At 41.4% G+C, this 26552-nt stretch overlaps 1 protein-coding gene across 2 annotated transcripts in view; it reads right to left on the reverse strand.

Annotated features, from left to right (window-relative positions):
* LOC141570056 (maestro heat-like repeat-containing protein family member 1) overlaps positions 1-26552 on the reverse strand; it is a 67803-nt gene that overhangs the window by 13846 nt on the left and 27405 nt on the right. For both annotated transcript variants that reach the window (XR_012493817.1, XM_074325231.1), the window contains exons 2-7: positions 7383-7495; positions 6921-7043; positions 5820-5982; positions 4563-4649; positions 3964-4118; positions 3458-3598 (exon numbers count right to left, since the gene is read on the reverse strand). Coding sequence is in view for 1 of the 2 variants with exons in the window: in XM_074325231.1 (XP_074181332.1) it covers positions 3458-3598; positions 3964-4118; positions 4563-4649; positions 5820-5982; positions 6921-7043; positions 7383-7481 (768 nt within the window). In the remaining variant the exon portion in view is untranslated. The remainder of the gene's footprint in view (positions 1-3457; positions 3599-3963; positions 4119-4562; positions 4650-5819; positions 5983-6920; positions 7044-7382; positions 7496-26552) is intronic.

The raw sequence follows: 26552 nt of genomic DNA on the forward strand, positions 1-26552 counted from the left end.
TTGATTATGGCATGCCTTAGTGTAGTTTTTTTATATTTTTGTGTTTGGAGTTCATTGAGTGTCTTGGATCTGTGGGTTTATACTTAGCCTCAGATTTGGAAAATTTTCAACCACTATTTCTTCAAATATACTTTCTGTCTCTCCCCTTTATGAGGGGACTTCAAGTGCACATAAATTAGGCTGCTTGAAGTTGTCATATGCCTCACTGATACTTTCTTTCATTTTTTTCATCTTTTCTTTTTTCTATTTCATTTGTATAGTTTCTGTTGCTAGGTCTTTAAGTTAACCAAGTTTTCCTTTGGCAATGTCTAATCTGATATTGATCCCATCCAGTATTTTTCTTTTATTGCAGATATTCTAGATTTTAGCTCTATAAGTTCAATTTGGATCTTTTTAAAAAATATTTTTCCTTGTTTCTACTTAATTTACTTAATCTTTCCTCTAGTTTTTAAACAATAGAACATAGTTATAATATCCATTTTAATGTCCTTGTCTGCTACTTCCAACATCTGTGTGAGTTCTGGGTCAGTTGTGATTGATTTTTCTCCTTTTCATAAGTCATATTTTTCTGCTTCTTGCATGCCTGCTGAATTTTTATTTAATGCCATTCACTGTGAACTTACCTAATTGGGTGCTGGATATTTTTATATTCTTGTAAATATTCTTGAGTTTTCCCTGGGAAACTGTTAAGTTACTTGGAAATAATTTGATCCTTTTTGGTCTTGCTTTTAAGATTTGTTAGAACCAGAAGCGCATTCTGTTAATTTTGTTAATTTTAGAAGCCTACTGTTAATTTTGCCCCCACACATCCTCAGTATTCTACCTAATGCCCTGTGAATTAAGAGATTTTACGTTGGTTAGTGGGAACAAGTATTATTCTTGGCCTTGTGTGAGTTCTAGCTGCTGTTCTTTCAAGTCTTGGTTCTTTTCCTTGTCTGGGACCATTTCCTCACACACACGGACTGTTTAGTATTCTTGCCCTGTGAACTCCAGCTACCTCGGTCTCCCTGGACTCTTGTCACCACCTTCTCAACTCAGGAAGTCCATCAGATTCTTCCTAGGTTTTCTTTCCCTCTGCCACTGCCTTAAGGAAGTAAGCTGGGGCAGTTATAGAGCTTATTTCATGTTTATCCAGTCTCTCAGGTATCACTGTCCTTTGTTGCCAGATGTCCAATGTCTTGAAAACCATTATTTCATGTATTTTTTTCAGTTGTTTCAAGAAAGAGAGTAAATCTAGCCTCAGTGACCACATCCTTCCCAGAAGCAGAATTGTCCTCACTGGATTTTGAATATTTAACATTTCCTCTCTTTTGGTTCACCTGATTGACCCCCCAAATGGACCAGCCTTCCTAAATAGAGCTGGTTAGTGCTAGTTGATGGCCAAACAGAATTATACTACAGACTGACAAATATCTCGATTCTTAACCACTATCCCCTGTAGTGACAGAGGAGGAGGAGAGAAAAGAAAGAAGTAGCCAAAACATTTCCACTGTCAACCAAGACATAGGGGAGAATCTCTTCCTGGCCAATCTGCAAACTAGCAGTTAGGTTATGAATTTCATCCTCCAACTCGCTAGTTGACTTCTCAGAGCAAAGGTCTGTTCCAGATTCATAGACCTTACCCTTAGGCAATACGTGAGAGGAGGGTAAGTAAATAAGATACTGTGGCTGATCCACTAATGGAGAGAACTCAGAGCACATACGTGAGAAAGGTCAACTCTTCATATACCAAGGTGGCAGTGCAATGGTAGAACACAAACTGTGGTCCCTGAAACTTGATGTTAAACATGCTGCACTCAAATAAAAGTTCTCCTCTTGGAATCTTACAAGTGCATATTAACATCTTGAGCAACCATGAAAAATGTGCCTCTCAGATGCCCACCCTGAGGGGCATAACTGACCAATATCTCTAGCTTCCATGCTCTAAAACCCATTACTGTGTTAAAACTGAGGCCCAATTCCCACAGGTTTCTGCCAGCCAACAAATGAGCATAGCAGGTCCTCTAAGACAGGCCTATTCATGCAAAATGTGGGACTTTTCTGATGGGTAATTTTGGCTCAATGACTCCCTGTTGGCATTGCTAAAACTTTCTTAGAACTACACTATAAACTTAGCCCTCCCAACCACCCTCATTTCTTCCCTTCTTTCCTTCTTTCCTTCCTTCTCCTTTATCAAGGGTCAGACCTGCATCTCAGTCGATGGTCCTTCCAGCCTCCTCTGGCTCCTTCCATTTTTCCTCACAAGTGTTCCTTCAATACATCTCTTGTACCTTTAATTCCAATTGTTATCTGCTTCTTGGAGGACCAGACTAAGCCACATATTGAAGACTATGAGAAGTCCTACAGTTAAGAAATTTGTTTAATTTTTAACTCAGTATTTCCCACCCATTTTGCTAAAAAACACATTCTTTTTTTGCGGAATACCCATTAAAAGTTGGTGGGGGGCCGGCCCGGTGGCTCAGGCGGTTAGAGCTCCATGCTCCTAACTCTGAAGGCTGCCGGTTCGATTCCCGCATGGGCCAGTGGGCTCTCAACCACAAGGTTGCCAGTTCCATTCCTTGACTCCGCAAGGGATGGGGGGCAGCGCCCCCTGCAACTAACATTGAACACGGCACCTTGAGCTGAGCTGCCGCTGAGCTCCCAGGTGGCTCAGTTGGTTGGAGCGCATCCTGTCAACCACAAGGTTGCTGGTTCGACTCCTACAAGGGATGGTGGGCTGTGCCCCCTGCAACTAGCAACGGCAACTGGACCTGGAGCTGAGCTGCGCCCTCCACAACTAAGACTGAAAGGACAACAACTTGACTTGGAAAAAATTCCTGGAAGTACACACTGTTCCCAATAAAGTCCTGTTCCCCTTCCCCAATAAAATCTTTAAAAAACAAACAAAAAACACACACACACAAAAGTTGTCAGGGACCTTGGTGTGAGAAATGCCACAGAACTGAAAGAACGACCGAAACAACGAGAAAGGTTGGGCTCTGGTTCTCAGTCCTCTTCTCTTAAAACATCTAATGTTGGTACAACGTTTCTATCACGGGCAGAATTCTGACCTGGCCCCCAAAATTCCAGGCCTCTGGTGTGCACATACCTCCTCCCAGTTTCTCAGTCAAGCACTAGTCTAAGTGTTGATGTGAAGGGATTTTGCAGGTGTAATTAGGGAAGTCCCATACCAGTGGACCTTAAAATAGGGAGATTACCAGGTGGGCTGGACCTAATCTCATCAGCCTTTGAAATCTGGGTCTAAAAGTCCAAGACAGAGAAATCTGAGATATTCAAAGCATGAGGTAGATTTTACAAATGGGCATGGCTGAGTTCCAGTAAAACCTTAGTTTACAAAAACAAGCCTCAGGCTAGATTTGGCCTGTGGGCCATGCTTTGCCGATTCTAGCATTAACCACTCAATAAATATGGAATGCATGAAGTAGTTAAATTTCCTTTTCACCTCCACCCCAATCACCTGGGAAATGTAGAAAGATGTCACTTTTGTGGATATCAAAATCATTAACCATCGGATTAACCGCTTCACTTCGTTCTTGAGTTTGGATGGAGACATGAGGGAGAAGAGGCGGCCAATTATCACCAGAACTTGCTCTGTCACCTGTGCCAAGGAGACACAACAAACTTGCCTCAGCAAAGGGATCAAGACAGGACAGGCCCTCAGGGGCTTTGCCTTATTCATCTTTGTATTCCCAGGGCCTCACACAGTGCCTGGCAAGTGAGAGTAATCAGTAAACGTAAACTGCATACTTAACAAATAAGTGAATGGATACTGGAGTGTTTTCGGACTGTGTCCTTTTCTGGAGAATGAGAGGAGCAGCCTGGGGGGAGTCACGCTGCCCTCCTGGAAGAGGCTGGTGAGTCGGCCTTCCACCGGCAAGTGGACAGATACAGCCCTGCCCGACCTTGGATCAAGTCTTACTCCTTCAGCCCGTCCACCCAACCCCTGCTATCTCCCAATCCCACCTTATCCTTGTTCTTCAGGGACCAACGGTTGAAGAAAACCCAGAAGGTGTGGTAGGCCTTGATGGACACTTCCTCTTTTGTGATGTCCATAATTTCATCATCGTCAGCGCCCAGCTCCAAAAGCCTCTGGGCACTGATGACCAGTCCATAGAGCACTGTGAAGGGGAGAGGGAGTTGGAGCTGCCTATCACCTTTCCCTTCCCACAATGGAAAACATACACACCTTTTGGCACAGTCCTCCTATCCTCAACCATAAAAGGGCCCCTGGGGTCCTTTGCTGAGAAAGACCAACCTATGACTACCTCCCCAACTATCTTTCCTTTCTGACCACACATAGTCCACTCAGCAGGCCAGAGAAAGTGAAAGAGAACAGCTGTCAACACCTACAGCATTCCTACCAAGCTTGGACCTTGTCCCAAACCAGGCCAAGAAAGTCAGACGGAGACGGGCACCTCCTCACACATGGCCTGCTCCCAGCCACCGCCTGCCCTTTCCCTAGCCTTCTGGGATCTACATTCAGAGGAACTCAGTCTTTTCGTGGCTTTCATGCCTCCCTCTCCATTTCCAACAAAGCCTTCCCCAGACCCGTGTACCCTCACCATGACATAGGGCCAACATGTCATTCTCCTCTTGAGCCAGGACGTGCAGGACATATCCCCATGTGACACCAATGTAGGAGGCTGTACCTGGGAGGGAGAGTACAAGAAAAACATCCCTATCCCAGGGAGAGGAGCCTCCTAGCCTTAATATACAAAACCTTATTGATTAGGGGCTTGGAGACCTGGGTTCTGATCCTAGCTCTGCCTCCAGAGAGTCTGGGCAACCTGGAGCAAGTTACTTAATTTAGACTCTTTTCAGCTTCCCCAACTGTTCAATAGGATTAAGTTCCTAAAGTGACCATCTCACAGGGCTGCTGGCAAAACTAAGCTCAATGATGGATGTTAGCAAAGCATACAAATGCAAGGTATTGCCATACCCTGCATATACACACTCCCCTCCAAGGACTCTTGAGGAAACAAAAAGCTCTGCTGTCTGAAGCCAATGTGAGAATATTTATCCTGATTAGATCGCGAGACACATTTCCAGATTCTGCTGCTGTGTCCTCTGAGCTTTCTGTGCAGCCTGACCCACAGGCCCTGTCATTTTGAACCTAATGCCCAGAAGGCCAGCTCACTTCCCCCAACCTCTCTCTGGCCCCAATTCCAAGTGGTAAAGAATGGGCAGGTACTGTCATTTGCCTGGTGACTTGATTTTTTTTTTTCACACTTTGTGATTGAGGGAGGGGAGTGGAATGGATAAGAGAGCCAATGCTGTCACCAGGAGCCAGCAGGATGGAGATTGTATGGCGATTCTCTGCTTCATCCTGCTACACTATTACCTTCCAAGCCTCTAATCAAATTCAAAACTTTAGGTTCCCCTAAGCAAAGCACTCCTCACTTCCTCTTTTGCCCCTCCCCACTGCTGTTGAATGGGGGCTTTCAGCATTCTCTCTCCATCTTTGTTCCTAAGTCTTGTCTGCCCAGCCCCACAGTCTCCCATACCCTAATACTCCCTACTGTGCTATTCCTGGTCTCCAGGAACTCCCTCCTGAGTTCCCATCAGCCCACAGGGATCTTGGTTTGTCCCCTTGCCCCCTGTACATACACCCATGACTGAACTAAGTGGAGATGACAAGTCCAGTGAGAAGAGGATAAAGCTATCGTCTAGAGTCCACCCCCACCCCCTGCTGACCCTGTCGTCTTCTCACACTGACTTTTTTATTATTATTATTATTATTATTATTATTATTATTATTATTATTATTTTATTAGTTTCAGGTGCACCCAGACTGACTCTTTCACCACAGCGAGCCATACCCTGGCAGAGGATGAGCTTCCCCACTGCAACCAGGAGGCTCCTTGGGGGCACATTCTGCACATCAAGTTTGTCCCATAGCCTGATGATGACCATTCCTGGAGAGTGGGACCCCAGAGCCAGTAGGACCACAGTGCACATATCCTCTAGTTCTCCCTCTGGCTTCTGGAAAGAGAAAGACTAACTGTTCCAAGGCCAATCCCCAAGATGAGTCCCTCGGCTTCTGGGAATCAGTTTTGGTCAATAAGTGATTTTTCTCTATCTAGAAGGCAGGAATTCACCTACCTCATCCTTCCACCCCATTCAACACCTTCCCCGTGATGGCGGGTAAGAGCTTCCTAGGGTGTGTAAGCGGACAGGAAGACAAGAAGTCTGCAAAGTCTCTGGCTTGTGAGTTGGGGTGGGAGTGGGGATTGGGGTTTCCAGAGTACAGAGCTTCCCCTGTAACAGCAAATGAACCATCAAGAAGGTGGGTAGATTGTGGAAGCAACTTTGGAAAGTCCCTGGTAGGTCAGAGGTCTTGATCAGAAGACAAGCGTGCCAAGGAAGGTGGGTAAACTGAAAGATACCATGTATGTAGGTAGTTAACAAAGAAAATAGGAAACCAGATTAACCCAATGTCAGGAAAGTAAGTACAAATGTATGTGGATAGACGGATAGGTAGACATAATAAATGTTTAGTCCAAAGGTGGGCTAGAAAACAAGTGGGTAGATTTAAATAGGTTAATAAATAAATGTAGATGACTAGTTGAGTTGCAATAACAAAGGCGACTGCCTACAACCTCCTAGGAGGAGGTTTAGGACACAGTGTGAGGACCAAGGCAGGCTGTGAGGCCAAAAGCCCAGATCCTTCCCCCACTTTCCATCTCACTTCTCCAACCTTACCTCTTCACTTCATTTCCGTCTCTTCTAGGTCACAGTTCTTGAGACATGTTCAGGGTACAAGCTAGAGGCTCTAGTAAATTGTTTAGAAACTTGAGGTGCTCATCCCCAGATACCACTTAGTTTCCAAATGTCATCACCCACCAGAAAGGAACTCCTGGATTTAGGCCTGGGATCCTTCCTTCCCCACAGTCCCCAACCCAGAGGCATGAACTCCTCACCATTGTCCTCAGGTAGTTGACAATGACATCTGTCACCTTCTGGTATAGTGTAATTCCCATCTTGTTATTTAGGATTTTGACTTCCAGCAACTTGAGGGTTTGTAAGACAGTATCTGCTGACATCTATAGGAGACAGAGGGCTCAAGGAGAAAGCAAGATTGAAGGGTGGAAAAAATAAAAAGAATAATGATCCCTGGTAGAGAAAGGAAGAGGACGAGTGACCTTAGAGAGAGGATTAAAGCTAGACCCTGGGGTGAGGGGAGCAGTGGTGGGGAAGGTATGGGTCAGACTGGGGACATGGGAACCTAACCTGGAGCTGTGAATACACTGGACGAAGTAGTGCTCTGCTGACTGGAGACTCTTCCCACTCTCCTGGCACAATGGCTATATGCTCAATCAGCTACTTTTATGGAGGTGGTTCTACCCTGGCTAGAGCCAGGAAGATGTCTGAGATGTCCTCACCTGACCAGCAAGTTGGAGTGTCTCTATAAAGGTCTCAACATTCCCTCCGGAGATATCGCATTCCAAGTCCCCTTCAGCGGTCTCTGAGGAACCTGCCATAACTCTAAATATCTCTGTAAGAAATAAAGAGGGTGATATCAAAGAGAGAGGTCCAAGATGGCAGATTAGGTAGGCTATGCCTACTGCATCCCAGGATCACACCAAAATTACAAATAAATTATAGAACAACTAACCTCAAAATAATCTGAACGCTAGCTGAACAGAACCAGTATAACTAAAGATATAAAGAAGAGGTCACGTCGAGACTGGTAGGAGGCCCGGAAATGCGAAATGGGCTGACCCCAAACCCACAGATAGAGGTTGAACATAGGGGGGACACCTGAAGTGGGAGGGATCCCCCAGCCCCACACCAGGCTCCCCAGCCTAGGGTTCCTGTAACAGGAAGAGGAGTTCCCACGGCGTCAGTGAAAATCAGCGAGGACTCTGTCTGCCCTTCTGGGTGGGGCAGAAGGCAGCTGGAAACACAGACACCCTCCTGTAGAGCCCGAAGATGGATTTGCTTGCTCTCGGGCTCTCACCTGGTCTCTGGTGGAGAAGTGGCGGCTTTGGGTGGAGGGGGGTGGGGACGTACAGGAAAGAACTGAGTCGTGTGGCTTTGGTGTGGGAGCTGGAGGGACAGGAGCCATTGTCGTCCCTGTGTGGAACCTGACACACATGTGGCTTACAGGCGGGCGCCACCTTTTCAGGGTTAAGCCATCCCCCAAAGGGCCACGTCTGGGACTGCATTGGTCTGGTGGAATCACACGTGCACATGGTCTTAGTGATGCCCTGGGTGCCCGCCCTCCACACAGCTGGTGCTGTGTCGCCTGCTTGTGAAACTCTCAACTGCTGGGCTGCTGGTCCCACCCCACAGGCTATAGAAGCCTGTTTAAAGCAGCAGAGGACTTGTGGTGGCCTGGGAAATGTTTGGTGTAACCCAAGGCCTCTGCTGCAGTGTAGGCAGGCGGTGGTGGCCCTGACACTGGTGGTGGCTGGCTGTAGTGCTCTCAGGGTATTTTTGTGGGTGATCATGGGCCCAGCACCGGTGCGGAAGCCAAGACTGCACTGAATTTATAGAAACCACCGACCACACCCCTTAGCTCCCCGGAACCCTGCCCCACCCACCTAGAGCTGCACGGCGAGGGGCACTCTGGGCGCCTGGGTGACCATCCCCGCCCCAGAGGCAGAGGAGGTCTTTTATAGCAGCGGACATTCCACAGCAGTCTGGGGACATTTTGGTGGTGGGCAGTGACCCAGAAACTGGACCGCAGCCTCTCAGGGGCAGCCCTCAGGAATTTGCAAGCCTGAGGAGATGGCTAGCTGCAGTGTCCTTGGGGCACTGTGCAGGGTGGTCACAGGCCAGGCACTGGCATAAGAACCGAATCTGCATTAACGTTGTAAAAATCATCAGTCACGTCTTGCGACTCCCTTGAACTCCACCCAGCCCAGCTAGTGCTGCATCACCACGGGTACTCTCCACACAAGGTCAACCAGCCCAGCACACGCACTGGCTCTTTCAATGGCTGTGCCGTATGAACAGCTGGCAGGTGGCAATAGGCGTAGGGGGCCCTGCACCTTTTGCTAAGCTGCCTCAGGCCCACTATTGGTGGCAGCCAGCCTCGGTTCACAGCAAGGTCACCCCCACATGCCCCCAGTTCCAGCCCAGGCAGCATCCAACCACATGTAGCTTTGTGGCTCCTACCAGCTAGCTGCAGGCTGGTAACAGGCAAGGCTGAAAGTGGCCTGCACAAGAGCCCCGCCCAAGAGATGCCAGAAACAACACACCCAGAGGCAGCTTCAGACCACACCAGAGCACTACCTGGTTAGCCCCACAAGTGGCACACCCAAAGGGGGTTCTCAACAGGCACAAGAGTCCACAGAGACAAAGCCTCCTCTGAGGGGTCAGCCCGCACACAGCACACAGCAGCTCACATAAGATGGGTGTAGCCATCCCTCACAGTTAGTCAGCCTGAGAGTCAATCCCACCCACTGAGGTGCCAAAAGCAATGAAGGCTCAATTACAACAGAACACACGCAAGACACAGGGACACCTCTGGAGGAAATGCACAGACGATTAGGGAGACTGCACAATTGGATGACACAGGACACTTACTACATAAGGCCACCCAGCAAAGACTGAGAGACATAGGAGATCTACCTAATACATAGAAGCAAACAGAGCAGAAGACAGAAGGAAACAAACAAAAAAAACATGTCCCAAATAAAAGAACAGGAAAAACCTCCAGAAATGGAACTAAATGAAATGGAAGCAACCAACCTACTAGAGACAGAGTTTAAAACACTGATTATATGAATGCTTAAGGAACTTATTGAGAATTTCAAAAAAGAGACAGTAAGCATAAAGAAAGACATAGAAACCATGAAAAAAGAACCAGTCAGAAATAAAGAATACAATAACAAATGAAAAATACACTAGAAGGAATCAATGGCAGATTAGATGAAGCAGAGGACCGAATCAGTGATTTAAAAGCCAAGATAGCAGAAAACACCCAATTGAAACAACAAAAAGAAAAAAGAATAAAAAACAATGAAGTTGACGTCATAGGAATAGTGGCAGCGGGGCACACTTTTTGAGTTCTCCTCCGGATCTTATCAGAAACGGTACATTTATAACCCCTCAAAGGACTCTCTGCTCATCACGCAGAACAGCTAGGAGACTCGTGCAAGGATTACTTGAAGGTGGGCAAATTGGGCGATCAGGGGAAGAGGGAAGGGAGCGGAGTGGAGACACGGCCCGCATTTGAGGCTGTGGGGACGCGGTCTGCACCTGCGGCTGTGGGGACGCGGCCCACATCTGCGGCTGTGGAAACCCGGGCAGGATCTGCAGTGGTGGAATCGCGGCCCACATCCGCAGCTGCAGAGACGCAGGGGATCCCAGGACGGAACAGAGAACACAAAAGCCAGGAGGTGGGCTCTTTCCCTGCATCCCACAGCTGATCTCTCCCGCCCAGGGGGCAGCATATCCAACATTTGAGGCAATAACCTCAGCTGATACCTCCAGGTAAGCCCTAGGCCGGACAAAGGACACAAACTCCATACCTGGGCCCCTCCCCCCGCTCTTCCAATCCTACCTCCGCCCTTCCAGAGACTTGAACTGGCCCCTGAACTGAGGAGTGGTGTCAGATTGCAGAGGACCATTGGTGCTCGGGCTCTGGGAAGACTGGCCGGAGGCTCTGGCCCAGGGAGGAGGCTGGGAGGAGTGTGGTTTTTGCTGGGCTAGGAGAGAGGGGACTCCTCCGCCCACAGCCACCACCCTTTCTGGCCTGCCTAGGGCGGGGCAATTACGTCTGTGGAGGCCCTCCCAGGGATCAGCAGTAAGTGACAGACACAGCTCCCAGCTTTCAGCAGCTCAGAAATCTCCCGCCCGCCACACACACACACACACACACACACACACACACACACACAGAAGAAGTGCCCTAAGACTCAGGAGAACTGGACACAGGGCTGGTGGTGCTACTCTCAGTGTGCATATGTGCAGGCAAGGGCAGAAACTGCACTGACTTTGTAAAAACTACCATCCAGACCCCTCAGCCCCACGCATCTAAATCTGCAGTCCCAAGGTCACTCTGGGCACCAGGTGACCGGATCTGCCTGCACAATACGCAGGGGACTCTTTGGTATAGCAGAGGACAACCTGGAGATTACTTGGTGGGCTTAAGCCAAGTCTGGCGCTGCTTTTTGTTTTGTTTTGTTTTGTCTTTATATCTTTGATATCTTTGCCTGTATTGAGTGGGGATTGTCAGTTGTTTTTACATGTGAATGTATTTGATTTTTTCTTTGTTGTTGTTGTTGTTGTGCTTGGTGATTTGCTTTGTTCTGAAATTGCCCTACCAGGGCCCAGCTTAAGAGGCACAAGATTCAACATACCCAGAGGCCAACTCCAGACCAAACCAGAGTTCTACCGGGTTTGACCTACAAGTGACACACCCAGAGGGAATTCCCTACAGGCACAAGAGCCCATAGAGGCGAAACCACATTTAAGTGGTCAACCCTCATGCAGCAGAACACCCTGCAGTGGGCAGAGCCAAGTCTCACAACTAGTCAGCCTAGGAGTTAACCCCACCTACTCACAAGTGAAAAGCAATTAAAGATCTCCTCTAACAGGACAATATACACAACACAAGAGTCACCTTTGGAGCACACGCAGGGGAGAAGAACGAAGTAGTGCAAGTCAAATATAAAGGACACATACTGCATAAGATAACCCAGCAAGAACTAAGAACTCTAGGGGATCTACCTAATATATCGAAGCAAACACAGAGAGTCAGCCAGAATGGGGAAACAAAGAAACATGTCCCAAATAAAAGAACAGAAGAAACCTTCAGAAATGGAACCAAATGAAACAGAGGTAACCAACCAATCAGAGACAGAGTTCAGAACACTGATGATAAGAATGTTTAAGGAGCTTAGAGAAGACATCAAGAAGGATGTAGAAATCATAACGAACAACCAGTTAGAACTAAAGAACACAATTACCAAAATAAAGAACTCACTTGAAGGAATTTTGAAGCAGAGGATTGAACCAGCGACTTAGAAGACAAGTTAGCAGAGATCACCCAAACAGAACAACAGAAAGAAAAAAAGAATAAAAAACAATGAAGATGGTTTAAGAGACTTCTGGGATAACATCAAGCGCAACAACATGCGCATCATAGGAATACCAGAAGGTGAAGAGAGGGAGCAAGGGATTGAGAACATATTTGAAATAATAATCAAAACTTCCGAAAACTTCCCTAACCTGATGAAGGAAACCAACATACAAGCCCAGGAAGTGCAGCGAGTTCCAACCACGATAAACCCAAACAGGTCCATACCAAGACACATTATAGTTAAAATGGCAAAGGTTAAAGACAAAGAGAGAATCCTAAAAGCAGCAAGAGAAAGACAGTGGGTTACATACAAGGGAACTCCCATAAGACTATCAAATGACCTTTCTACAGAAACATTGAAGGCCAGGAGGGAGTGGCAGGAGATACTCAAAGTGATGGAAAACAAAGGCCTACAACCTAGATTGCTTTATCCAGCAAGGCTATCATTTAAAGTTGATGGAGAGATAAAGAGCTTCCCAGAAAAGAATAAGCTAAAGGAATTTATTACCACCAAGCCAGCATTGCAAGAAATACTAAAAGGACTTCTGTAAATAGAAGAAAGATGAAAACAATCTAACTACAAATTTAAAAATGGCAATAACTATGTACCTATCAATAATCACTTTAAATGTAAATGGATTAAATGCTCCAATCAAGAGACATAGGGTGGCTGAGTGGATAAGAAAGCAAGACCCTTGTATATGCTGTATACAAGAGACTCACCTCAGATCAAAAGACACACACAGGCTGAAAGTGAAGGGTTGGAGTAAGATATTTCATGCAAATGGAAATGAGAAAAAAGCTGGAGTTGCAATACTTATATCTGACAAAATAGACTTTAAAATGAAGAACATATTAAAAGACAAAGATGGGCACTATATAATAATAAAGGGATTGATCCAACAAGAGGACATAACCCTAGTAAACATCTATGCACCCAACATAGGAGCACCTAAATATATAAAACAGATATTGACTGACATAAAGACAGAGATCAACAGTAACACTATCATAGTAGGGGACTTCAACACACCTCTGACAACAAGGGACAGGTCTTCCAGACAGAAAATCAATATGGAAACAACAGCCTTAAATGATACATTGGACCACTTGGATTTAATCGATATTTTCAGAGCATTTCACCCCAATGCTGCAGAATACACGTTCTTCTCAAGTGCACATGGAACATTTTCCAAGATAGACCATATGTTAGGCCACAAAACAAGTCTTGATAAATTTAAGAAAATTGAAATCATACCAATTGTCTTCTCTGACCACAGTGCTATGAAATTAGAAATGAACTACAGGAGAAAACCTGGAAGACACACAAATTCATGGAGGCTGAATAATATGTTACTAAATAATGAATGGGTCAAGCAGGAGATCAAGGAAGAAATCAAAAGATATCTCGAGACAAACGAAAATGAAAACACGACAACCCCAAATCTATGGGATGCCGAAAGCAGTCCTAAGAGGGAAATTCATAGCATTGCAGGCCTACCTAAAGAAACAAGAAACATCAATAATCAACAGTTTATCTTCACACTTAAGGGATCTGGAAAAAGAACAACAAAATAAGCTCAAAGGGAGTACAAGGAAGGAGATAATAAAGATCAGAGCGGAAAGAAATGAAATAGAAACCAGAAAAACAATACAAAAGATCAATGAATCCAAGAGTTGGTTCTTAGAGAAGATAAACAAAATTGACACACCTTTAGCCAGACTCATTAAAAAAAAGAGAGAGGACCCAAAAATAATAAAATCAGAAATTAAAGAGGAGAAGTGAAAACAGACACCGCAGAAATACAAAAAATTTTAAGAAATTACTATGAGCCAACAAATTTGACAATCTGGAAGAAATGAACAATTTTCTAGAGGCGTACAACCTTCCAAGGCTAACTCAAGAAGAAACAGAAAACCTGAATAGACTGATTACCACCAGGGAAATTGAATCAGTAATCAACAATCTCCCAACAAACAAAAGCCCTGGACCAGATGGCTTTACAGGTAAATTTTACAAAACGTTCCAAAAAGAATTATCACCTATTCTCCTCAAGCTCTTCCAAAAAAATCCAGAAGGAGTGAAGACTCCCAAACACTTTTTACGAAGCCACTATCACCCTGATCCCAAAATCAGACAAAGAAACCACAAAAAAAGAAAACTAGAAAACTACAGGCCGATATCGCTAATGAACATAGATGCAAAAATCCTCAAAATATTAGCGAACAGAATTCAGCAATACATTAAAAAGATCACACACCATGATCAAGTGGGATTCATCCCTGGTATGCAAGGGTAGTTCAACATCCACAAATTAATTAATGTGATACACCACATTAATAAAATGAAAAATAAAAATCACATGATCATATCAATAGACACAGAAAAAGCATTTGATAAAATCCAGCAGCCATTTATGATAAAAACCCTTAAGAAAGTGGGAATAGAGGGATCATATCTCAACATAATAAAGGCCATATATGATAAACCCACAGCTAACATCATACTCAATGGGGAAAAGCTAAAACCATTCCCCTTAAGATCGGGAAGAAGGCAAGGTTGCCCACTTTCTCCACTTCTATTCAACATAGTGCTGGAAGTTCTAGCCACAGCAATCAGACAAGAAAAAGAAATAAAAGGCATCCAAATCTGTAAGGAGGAAGTAAAATTGTCATTATATGCAGATTATATGATACTATATAGAGAGAACCCTAAAGACTCCACCAAGAAACTATTAGAGCTGATAGATGAATTTAGTAAAATAGCAGGATACAAAATTAATATTCAGAAATCAGTTGCATTTGTATATACCAATAATAAAAAATCAGAAGAAGAAATTTAAAAAACAATCCCATTTACAATTTCTCCAAAGACTATAAAATACCCGGGAATAAATTTAACCAAAGAAGTAAAAGATCTGTACTCAGAAAATTATAAGACACTGAAGAAAGAAATGAAAGAAGATACAAATAGATTGAAACACATACCATGTTCATGGATAGGAAGAATTAATATAGTTAAAATGTCCATACTGCCTAAGGCAATATACATATTCATCGCAATTCCTATCAAACTACCAAGGACGTTTTTCACAGAAATAGAACATATAATCCTAAAATTTATATGGGACCATAAAAGACCCTGGATAGCCACAGCAATCTTGAGAAATAAGAACAACGTGGGAGGTATAACAATACCTGACATCAAATTACACTACAAGGCTACAGTGATCAAAACAGCATGGTACTGGCATAAAAACAGACACATAGATCAATGGAACAGTATAGAGAGTCCAGAAATAAATCCATGCCTATATGGCCATTTAATCTATGACAATGGAAGCAAGAATGTACAGTGGGGTAAAGATAGTCTATTCAATAAATGGTGCTGGGAAACCTGGACAGACACATGCAAAAAAATGAAGCTGGACCACCTCATTACACCATATACAAAAATAAATTCAAAATGGCTTAAAGACTTAAATGTAAGATCTGAAACCGTAAAATTCCTAGAAGAAAATATAGGAAGAAACTTCATAGACATTACCCGGAGTAAGATTTTTACTGATATATCCCCTCGCGTGAGGGAAGTAAGGGAAAAAATAAATATGTGGGATTACATCAAACTAAAAAGTTTTTTCACAGCAAAGGAAACCATCAATAAAACAAAAAGGGATCCTACTGAATGGGAAAAGTATAAAATACTCACTCAACTCAACTCCAAAAAAACAAACAACCCAATTAAAAAATGGGCAGAGGACATGAAGAGACATTTTTCTAAAAAGGAAATACAGATGGCAAACAGACATATGAAGAAATGCTCAACCTCACTAACCATCAGAGAAATGCAAATAAAAACCACAATGAGATACCACCTCACCCCAGTCAAAATGGCTATCATCAATAAATCAACAAACAACAAGTGCTGGCGCAGATGTGGAGAAAAGGGAATGCTTGTGCACTGTTGGTGGGAATGCAGATTGGTGCAGCCACTATGGAAAACAGTATGGAGGTATCTCAAAACTCTGAAAATGGAACTACCTTATGATCCAGCAATCCCACTCCTAGGTATCTATCCGGAGAAATCCAAAACTCTAATTCAAAAATCTTTATGTACTCCTATGTTTATTGCAGCACTATACACAATAGTCAAGACATGGAAACAACCGAAATGCCCATCGGTAGATGACTGGATTAAGAAACTGTGGTACATTTATACAATGGAGTATTAAGCAGCCATAAAGAAGAAAGAAATCTTACCTTTTACAACAACATGGATGGACCTAGAGAACATTATGTTAAGTGAAATAAGTCAGACAAAGACAAATACCATATGATCTCACTTATATGCAGAATCTAAAGAAAAGAATAAGTGAATGAACTAATCAGAAAGTTCTGGAGACATAGAGGGAAAACTGAGGGTTGCTAGATGGGTGGGGGGGCTGGGGATAAGGGGGAAGTTGAGGAGTTTAGAAAATAGTCAGTAACCACAAGATGGCCACGGGGTTTTGAAAATTAATTTGGGGAACGTAATCAATAACGTAAAGATTTTGTAGGGTGTCCGATGGACACGTGTCCCACTTGGGAGACCATCTCAGGGATGATGTAGATGTCTGATCACTGCACTGTACACCTGAAGCTGAAGCTGAACAATAATAAATGCCAACTATAATTTTATATATATATATATATATATATATATATATGTATGTATGTATGTATGTATGTATGTATGTATGTATGTATGTATATGGTTACAGGAAGTGGAGTACAGCATTAGGAATAGAGACAGTGGAAATGTAATGGCTCTGTGCAATGTCAGAGGGATAGTGGATGGGGGAGGGTGGTTCACACAGTGTGAGGGATATAAATGACAAACGTCTAAGTATTGCTTTGTCTTGTGCACCTGAAACTAATTTTTAAAAAAATGAAGATAGTTTAAGGGGCCTCTGGGACAACATCAAGTGTAACAACATTCACATCACAGGAGTACCATACGGAGAAAAGAGGGAGCAAGGGATCGAGAACCTATTTGAAGAAATAATAACCAAAAACTTCTTTAACCTGGTGAAGGAAATAGACATACAAGCCCAGGAAACACAGGGAGCCCCAAACAAGATGAACCCAAAGAGGCCCACACCAAGACACACCATAGTTAAAATGGAAAAGCTTAAAGATAAAGAGAGAATCCTAAAAGCAGCAAGAGATGACAACTAGTTACTCACAAGGGAGCTCCCATAAGACTATCAGCTAATTTCTCAACAGAAACTTTGCAGGCCCATAGGGAGTGGCAAGAATATTTAAAGTGATGAAAAACAATGGCCTACAACCAAGACTGCTCTACCCAGCAAGACTATCAGTTAAAATCGAAGGAGAGATAAAGAGTCTCCCAGAATCATCAATAAATCAACAAACAACAAGTGCTGGTGAGGATGTGCACTGTTGGTGGGACAGCAGAACCCTCGTGCACTGTTGGTGCAGCCACTATGGAAATCAGTATGGAGGTATCTCAAAAAACTGGAAATGGAACTACCTTATGACCCAGCAACTCCATGCTTAGGTATCTATCCAGAGAAAGCCAAAAACACTAATTCATAAAAAAATATGCAGCTGTATGTTTATTGCAGTGCTATTCAAAATAGCCAAGACATGGAAACAACTGAAATGTCCATCAGTGGATGACTGGATTAAGAAACTGTGGTACATTTATACAATAGAGTATTACTCTGTCATAAAAAAGAATGGTACTGTAACAGCTCTTACCATTTGCAACAACATGGATGAACCTAGAGAATATTATGTTAGGTGAAATAAGTCAAATTGAGAAAAACAAATACCATATGACCTCACTTATATGTGAAATCTAAAGAACAGAATAAATGAGCAAACAAAACAGAAATAGACTCATAGATACAGAGAAAAAACCTGATGGTTGCCAGATGGGAGAGGGGTTGGAGGATGGGGAGAAGGTGAAGGGATTAGGAAGTACAAATTGATAGTCACAAAATACAGTGAAATACAGCATGGGGAATATAATCAATAATGTTGTAAAGACTATATAGAGTGTCAGATGGGTACTGGACTTCTCTGGGAGGATCACTTCATAAATTATATAAATGCCTAACCACTGACCTGCACACCTGAAACTAACATAAAGTAATATTGAACATCAACTAGAATATATATATTTCTAGTTCATATAGTTGACATATACATAATATAAAGTACAGCATAGGGAATATAGTCAATGGTACTGTAACAGCTCTGTACAATGTCAGAGGGGTAGTAGACTTGGGGGTTATCACTTTGTGAGGGGTATAAATGTCTAATCAGTATGTTGTGTTGTACACCTGAAACTAATTTTACAAAAAGAAAGAGGGTGAAAAGGGAGACGCTGTTTTGCTTTTTCTGGAGATGGGTATTTCTTCAGAGGTGGTATCATGGTATGATGAAAACATGCAAAGAATAATGATAAATCAGAAGACACAAGTTTGGCTACTGACTCAGACTTTGTCCCTCACTAGCAATATATCCTTTGGCAATACACTTTACCCCTAGAGACTCTATTTCTTCATATGCAAAATAAGCATAATAAAAAATAATATGAGAATCAAAAGAGATACAGTATGTGCTATTAGCTATCAACATTTAGGATCTCAGTCTGCTCTTTGGATCACATCTTTTCCATTGAGATCATAAAGTGCCTTCTATGGGTAAAAGCTGGATAGAGAGTTGAAATGGAGGGGGGCTGTCCACAGGACTATGAAAAACTGATTACTATAAACTATAAATAAAAACAGATAGAATGAAACAATAATTTATAAATAAGTATTTAAAACAACCATTTAGAAAACTTGGAAATGAAAAATATAGTCATTAAAATTTTAAATTTCAGCAAATAGGATATAATCAAGACTGGACACAATTAAAGAGAGAATTAGCATATTGGAAAATAGTTCTGAGGAATTTAACCAGTATGCAGTACAGAAAAATAAAATAATTTTTAATAAAATAACAATTAACAGACAGTTAGGATAGACTGAGAAGAGTTTAAGAAGAATGGAGGGAAGATAATGAAGATAACTGAGAATTTCCAGAATTGAAAAAAAACCAAACACAAGAATCCTCATATGGAAAGTAAACTCTAAGTACCCACCAGGATAAAGGTAAAATGATGTTTTATTGAAACTGTAGAATATCAAGGATAAAAATAAAAATTCTAGAGCCATTAGAATAAAATACAAATTGCCTACAAAGAAATAACAACCAGACTGACAGCTAGTTTCTCAACAGCAACAAGAGATGCCAGAAGATAGTAAAGATGTGTGTTGTACTTTCTATAGAGTCTAGAGTAACCACTACAGGAAGTGTGAAAGAATGTATAACTACAAAGGCTATATAAGGGGAAAATGAAATGATTTTACAAATAACTTAATCCAAATAAAGGCAAGAAAATAGAGAAATTAGAAACACAGAACACGTGGCATATTCAGAAAGTGCTTTTAAAAGAATGTAGCTTTAAACCCAAATATATTAGCAATTACATTCAATGTAAATTGATTAAATGTTCCAGTTAAAAGAAAAAGAATGATAGATTGGATTAAAAAGAGAAAACCAGCCATACACCTTTACAAAAGACATCTCAAACAAAAGGACACAAGAAAGTTAAAAGAAAAGGAAGGGCAAAGATATACCACGCAAATACTAATCCAAGAAAAGCTAGCATCCAAAAAAAGCTAGGGTGGCAATGCTTATACCAGACAATATAGATTTTTTAAAATGCTATAACAAGAGACAAAAAGGATCCACTAATCTCACGTAAGGGTATTTACCTGAAGAAACCCAAAATGCTACTTAGAGGGGATATGTGCATCCATATGTCCATTGTAGCACTGTTTACAAGGGCTAAGATGTGGAGGAAGCCTAGGTGCCTGTCAGTGGATGAATAGATGAAGAAGAGGTGGTACATATATGCAATGGAATGTTGCTCAGCCATGGAAGAGAATGAGTTCTTGCCATCTGCAGCAGCATAGATGGACACGGAGGGTATTGTGCTGAGTGGAGTATGACAGAGAAAGACAGATGCAATATAATTTTCCTTATATGTGGACTCTAAAGAACAAAACAAACAAACAAACAAAACACAAACAAACTCACAGGTACAGAAAACATTTTGATGGTTGCCAGATTGGGGGGAAGAGGTGTTGGGGGTGGGTGACAAAGGGGAAGGGATTAAGAAGTACAAATTGGGGGCCGGCTCGGTGGCTCAGGCGGTTAGAGCTCCATGTTCCTAACTCCTAAGGCTGCCGGTTGGGCCAGTGGGCTCTCAACCACAAGGTTGCCGGTTCGATTCCTCGAGTACCGCAAGGGATGGTGGGCAGCGCCCCCTGCAACTAGCAACTAGCAATGGGCAACTGGACCTGGAGCTGAGCTGCGCCCTCCACAACTAAGATTGAAAGGACAACAACTTGACTTGGAAAAAAGGCCTGGAAGTATACACTGTTCCCCAATAAAATTCTGTAAAAATAAACAACAACAAAAAAAACAATCCATATATATATATATGAAAACAAGTACAAATTTGGTAGTTACACAGTATACACAGTAGTCATGGGGAGGTAGGGTACAGCATAAGGAATATAGTCAGCAACATTGTGATAACTATGTATGGTGTCAGATGGGTACTAGATTTGTTGGGGTGATAGATAGGAGTGAGGTTGGGGGGCAGGGTGGAAAAGGTGAAGGGATTAAAAGGTACAAATTGGTAGCTACAACATAGTCATGGGGATGTAAAGCATAGGGAATATAGTCAGTAATATGGTAATAACTATGTATAGTGCCAGGTGGGTACTAGACTAGTCAGGGCGATCACTTCTTAAATTATATAAATGTTTAACCACTATGCAGTACACCTAAAATTAATATAAAATAATACTGAATATCAACTGTAATTGAAAATTTTTAAAAGGGGGGGAAAGGTGAAGGGGAATAAGAGGTTCAAAATTCCAGGTATAAAACAGATAAGGCATGGGGATGTAGATGATGTATTATAGAAATGTACACTTGAAACCTATATAATTTTACTAACCATTGTCACTCCAATAAATTTAATTAAAAACAACAACAAAAATAAGTCATGGGGATGTAATGTACAGCATAGGGAAGATAGTCAATAATATTGTGATAGTGTGGTATGGTGTCAGATGGTTTGCTAGACTTATGGTGATCACTTCTTTAAGTATATAAATATTGAATAACTATTGTGTACCCTGAAACTAATATAATATTGTGTGTTAGCTATATTTTAATAAAAATCTTTTTTAAAAGTTTGAGCATTCATTAAAAAGTAAATAAATCTAACTGCATATAAAACTGATTATATAGCTATTCAGAAAAAAGTAATTCAAGTAACTTTTAAACACAATAACTGTATACACTTAGTGGGATGTATTCTTAGGTAGAAATACCTGCAAAGAAGCCCTGAACGTTACTTAATGGATTTGTTATTGGTAGTGTTATTGGGGTAGGAATTCTGAAACTATTGTATATATTGTACTAAATAATTGTGAGGCTTTTCGGGAAACAAGATTCTTACTATGGAAGATGGGAGTTGCAAATATGGAACAGGAGCCCCATGATGCTTCAATTTTAATTGGAAGTATGAATAAGAATTCATCATTTAAAGTATCTCTGTTCACTGAAAAGCCCTAGAGGAAATGACACTACAGTAGCAAAGAGCATGCTACTACCCAAGTCATACTTTCTACATGCCATTCATACCATACTCTTTAAAAAGAAAGGACTCCTTTGAGAAATGGCTGATTACTGGTTGGGAGTAGAAGTACAAGATGAGTATCTTTTGGTGCCAGAAACAAGGAAGTGCTCAAAAACGAATGGGGATACATTAAAAGAACAGGGGATCCAGCTTAAAGGGTTCTCCCACTGGCCAAATGAGGAACAATTTGAACAAAAAGAAAAATGATGATAATGGGTTAAAGCCCACTGAATAAAGAAAGCAACCCATAGGTCCAAACTGGAACAAAAAAATGCGTAATGGTTGGGATTCCACTTCAAAGAATGCCACCTCATATATACAAAAGGAAAGATAGAATCACAACTACAAGTGAAATCATTGATGCAGACAAGAAGTGTCCATGGAACAAGAGAATCACACTACCTCAAAGTATCATCATACATGTTACTTACTAACTGAAACAGGAGCTCCACTTTACAATGGAGCAATCTGATGGGCACCACCTTCACTAAGTAATCAAACTTAGCGTCGCTAATAATGGAACTAACTGATACTATGTGCCTCTGGATGATACAATGGAAAATATACAACATCACCTATATAATGTTATTGCCCAGTATGTTTAATCTGAATCTATAATAAGGAAACAATCAGTTAAATCCAGATTATGGGACAGTCTACAAGACAACTAAAGACAAAGACGATGAGTGGACTGTTTTCAATGAAAGGAGAATGCAATCAATGACCTTTGATTCAAACTTAGGGGAAACACTGTTATAAAGAAAATTTTGAGGATACTTGGGAAATTTGAGCACAGGCTATATGGTAATGATAATATTATTATATCAATAATATGGCAAAATATTTTAGCAAATTGGTGAATGTAAGTTGAAGAATAATGGGTGCTCATTGTACTATTCTTTCAATTTTTCTATAGGTTTGATTTTTTTTCAAAATAAAAAATTGAGAGAGAAATAAAGATCTACCAGTTATCAAAAGATACCATTAGGTGTGTAAAAAATGGCAAACTACAGAGTGAAAGAAGATACATGTGTCACCCATAAAAATAAAAATGGATTCATATCCAAAACATATAACAATCTCCTGCAAATCAAAGAAAAACACAAATGAAAACATGGGTAAGAGATTTATGAGGAATTCACGAAGGAGGATATCCAAATGGTCCCTAAACACATTAAAAGGTTTGGCTCAACCTCACTAGGAATTAGGAAAGTGGAAATTAAAACCACAAGAATATACCACTACACACCTACCAGAATGGCTTAAATGTAAAAGGTTTACAATGAGAAGTGTGGCAAGGACGTGGAACAATGGAAATTTTCTTATACTACCAGTGGGAGTGTAAAATAATATGGCCCCTTTGGAGAACAATTTGGTATTAACTATTAGGAGTTGAAGGTGTGCACACTCTGTGGTCTTTTCCTAGGTACACACCTAACAGAAAAGCACGCTTATGTACAGCAACAGACATGTACAGGACTGTTCATAGTGTCATTATTCATCATGGCCTCAAACTGCAACTCACGTGTCTAAAATCATCATGAATAAACTGATGATATATTTATACATTATTCATATGAAATATGAATAATTTACACATTATTCATACAAAAATGAAAATGAACAAACTGCAATCTCCTGCAACAAATGTAGAAATCTAACAAATATAAAATGAGTGAAAGAAGCCTGACATAAAATAATAAATACTTCATTATTGCATTTATAAAAAGCTGAAAAACAGGCAAATATAAACCACTGTATTTAGGGATGCAAACTTAGGTAGGAAAACTTGAAAGAAAAGCAAGGGAGTGATTTTTATAAATGATTAATGGGTTATCTTGGGAGGGAGTGGTGACTGGGAAGGACCACAATACGGAGTTTTAAGGTGCTGGTGATGCTTTGGGGTTTTTTTTAACCTGGATTGTGGTGACACAAGTATTTGCTTTGTGATAAATCACTGAGGTCTACATACTTGGTCCATGCACTTTCTCTGTGTTTATTTGACAAAAACAACAAAAATATTTTTCTAAGTTAAAGGAAAGATAGGAACTATAAGGCAAATACAAGAAGTAGCTGTATTTTCAAATGATACAGAAAAGAAAAACATAGACATTGACTAAACAACTCAGTAGAAAGATTTCATAGACTAGACACAGCTGAAGATTGAATTAGTGAATTGGAAGATAAAGTGACCCAGCATACAGAAAGGAAAAACTGTATTAAAATTACACTGATGGTAACCACTTTGAACACCTCTTGTAATTGCACAAGTCAAACGTGACTTGTATTCATCCTTTGTTATCGGTATACGAGGTTGGACAATTCAGTTTGCGAACTCATCCCAGAAAAAGTGCTACACACCTCATTGCTGAATATCACTAGAGTCACCTTCGAAGTACTCCCCTTGGGAAGCTATGCACTGATGCCAGCACCTAGTTCACCCTTCAAAGCAATATTGGAACTCTTTTTCTGGAATGGCCATTAGAGCTGTCATCGTATTACCCTTTATGTCTTGAATCCCATCAAAATGGCTTCATTTCAATATTTCCTTGATCTTTGGGTAACAAAAGAAGTCATTGGGGGCCAGATCAGGTAAGTAGGGAGGGTGTTCCAATACAGTTATTTGTTTACTGGCTAAAAACTCCCTCACAGACAGTGCTGTGTGAGCTAGTACATTGTCGTGATGCAAGAGCCATGAATTGGTGAAAAGTTCAGGTCATCTAACTTTTTCACACAGCCTTTTCAGCACTTCCAAATAGTAAAATTGGTTAATTGTTTGTCCAGTTGGTACAAATTCATAATGAATAATCCCTCTGTATCAAAAAAGGTTAGCAACATTGTTTTGACTCTTGATTTGGACTGACAGAACTTTTTGGTTGTGGAGAATTGGCTGACTTCCATTGTGCATTTTGATGCTTTGTTTCAGGTCGTATTGGTACACCTATGTTTCATCACCAGTGATAACACGGCCCAAAACATCGTCTTGCCTCTCCAAAAGGTCTTGGTAAACTTCGACTCTCTTTTTCTTTTGTTCATTGGTGAGCTTCTTCGGGACCATTTTTGGACACACCTTTCTCATGCCAAGATATTCAGTTAAGATTTTCCTAACTGTTTCTCTATCAATGTTTACTTGGTGCGCTGTGCTTCTCACAGTCAGCCGACGATTTTGACGCACAGTTCGATGAATTTTTGCGATGAATGTTTTTGTCAGTTCTGCTCGTTACTGGCTGCCCTAACCTCTCTTCATCAGTGACGCATTCTCTCCACTCAGAAAAACGTTTAACCCATTTGTACACTGCCGTTTTATTTATGGCATTATCCCCATACACTTGGACTAACATGTCCTTAATTTCACTTCCACTCTTGCCAAGTTTAACAAGAAATTTAATGTTTGTTCGTTGTTCTAATTCAAGTTCAGACATTCTTACGATGGCACACAAAAACATGCAACAACAATAATGAACGCCACTCAGCAAGACACCACCACTCTCCACACGAACACAGCTGTGAGACACTGATATACCAAGGTTATGAAACCTTATCGAGCTGTTTGTACAGCGCTGCCAATGTAAGGGCACGGTGGCAAGTTCGCAAACTTAATTGTCATACCTCAATGTTGAGTATTACGATTTTAATACAGTTTTTTCCTCCCTTAAAATATGTTTACATTTTTTGGCACCCTACGTATATTTGAGAGAGAGAGAGAGGTGAAGAAAATAAAAGTTTAGAGAGATGAAGGATAGGAAGAAAAACTCCAATGTATGCTTAATTGGAAATCACAGAAGAAGAGAGTGAATAGGTAGGAGGTTAATATATAGTTGAAGTGATAATGGCTCAGTCTTTCAGAATTAAAGAAAGACATGAATCCTTAGATCGAAAAAGCACACCAAGTCTTTCATAGGACAAATAAAAATAAATCCATATCTAGATAAATTGGAATAAAATAAAAAATCAAAGAAAGTGAGAGAATCATAAAAGTTTCAGAGAAAAAAGAACTGCAAAGGAAAGACTACCAGACCAGCTGCAGACTTCTCATCAGCAAAAGCAGATGAGACAATGGAAATAATAGCTTCCAAGCTTTGCAGGAAAGTAACTACTAATATAGAAATTTATATTCAGTTATATCATTCAATGGGGGGGCAAAAATAAAGACATTTTCCGATACACTAAGAAATTTATTATTCATAAGCCTCACTGAAATACTAATAGACTTCCTCCTTTCAGCGAGGAATAAAGTAAACCTGGAAGGAGGATTAGGATGCAAGAAATGTATTAATTATGTGCTAAGAATTAGTAAAACACTTGGTGTCCTGAATATCTTCTGTCGGCTCTCCAGATCTTCCCCACACCCCTCTCCAACCTGCTAAGTGCCTTAGAGGCTGGACAGTATGGAGTGCATCGAATAAACTCTCTTGTTCTCTGGCGTGCAATTGAGTTTTGCCAATGGGGAGCCCTTATAGGACACGGCAGAAAGGGAGGATGGTCAGGTCAGAGTATACATTCTTCTGGTTACTCTCGGCATGGTGATCCTTGGCTGCGTGTATCCTGTGTGGTCACTGCTTCTCTCAAGATAACTCCATATACACATCTCTCCTTTCAGGTTTCCATGACTGCTCTCTACCAAATTCCTTCAGGTCTAGGAGTGCTAAAACTCTGGTTGTTACTACGGCATATTATACTATCTCTTGTGGGCTTTTTAATCTCTACCCACACATACCCATTAGAAAGAGTTGTTTAATTTAT

Source organism: Rhinolophus sinicus, linkage group LG02 (assembly GCF_036562045.2).
Source record: "Rhinolophus sinicus isolate RSC01 linkage group LG02, ASM3656204v1, whole genome shotgun sequence".
Classification (NCBI taxonomy): domain Eukaryota; kingdom Metazoa; phylum Chordata; class Mammalia; order Chiroptera; family Rhinolophidae; genus Rhinolophus; species Rhinolophus sinicus.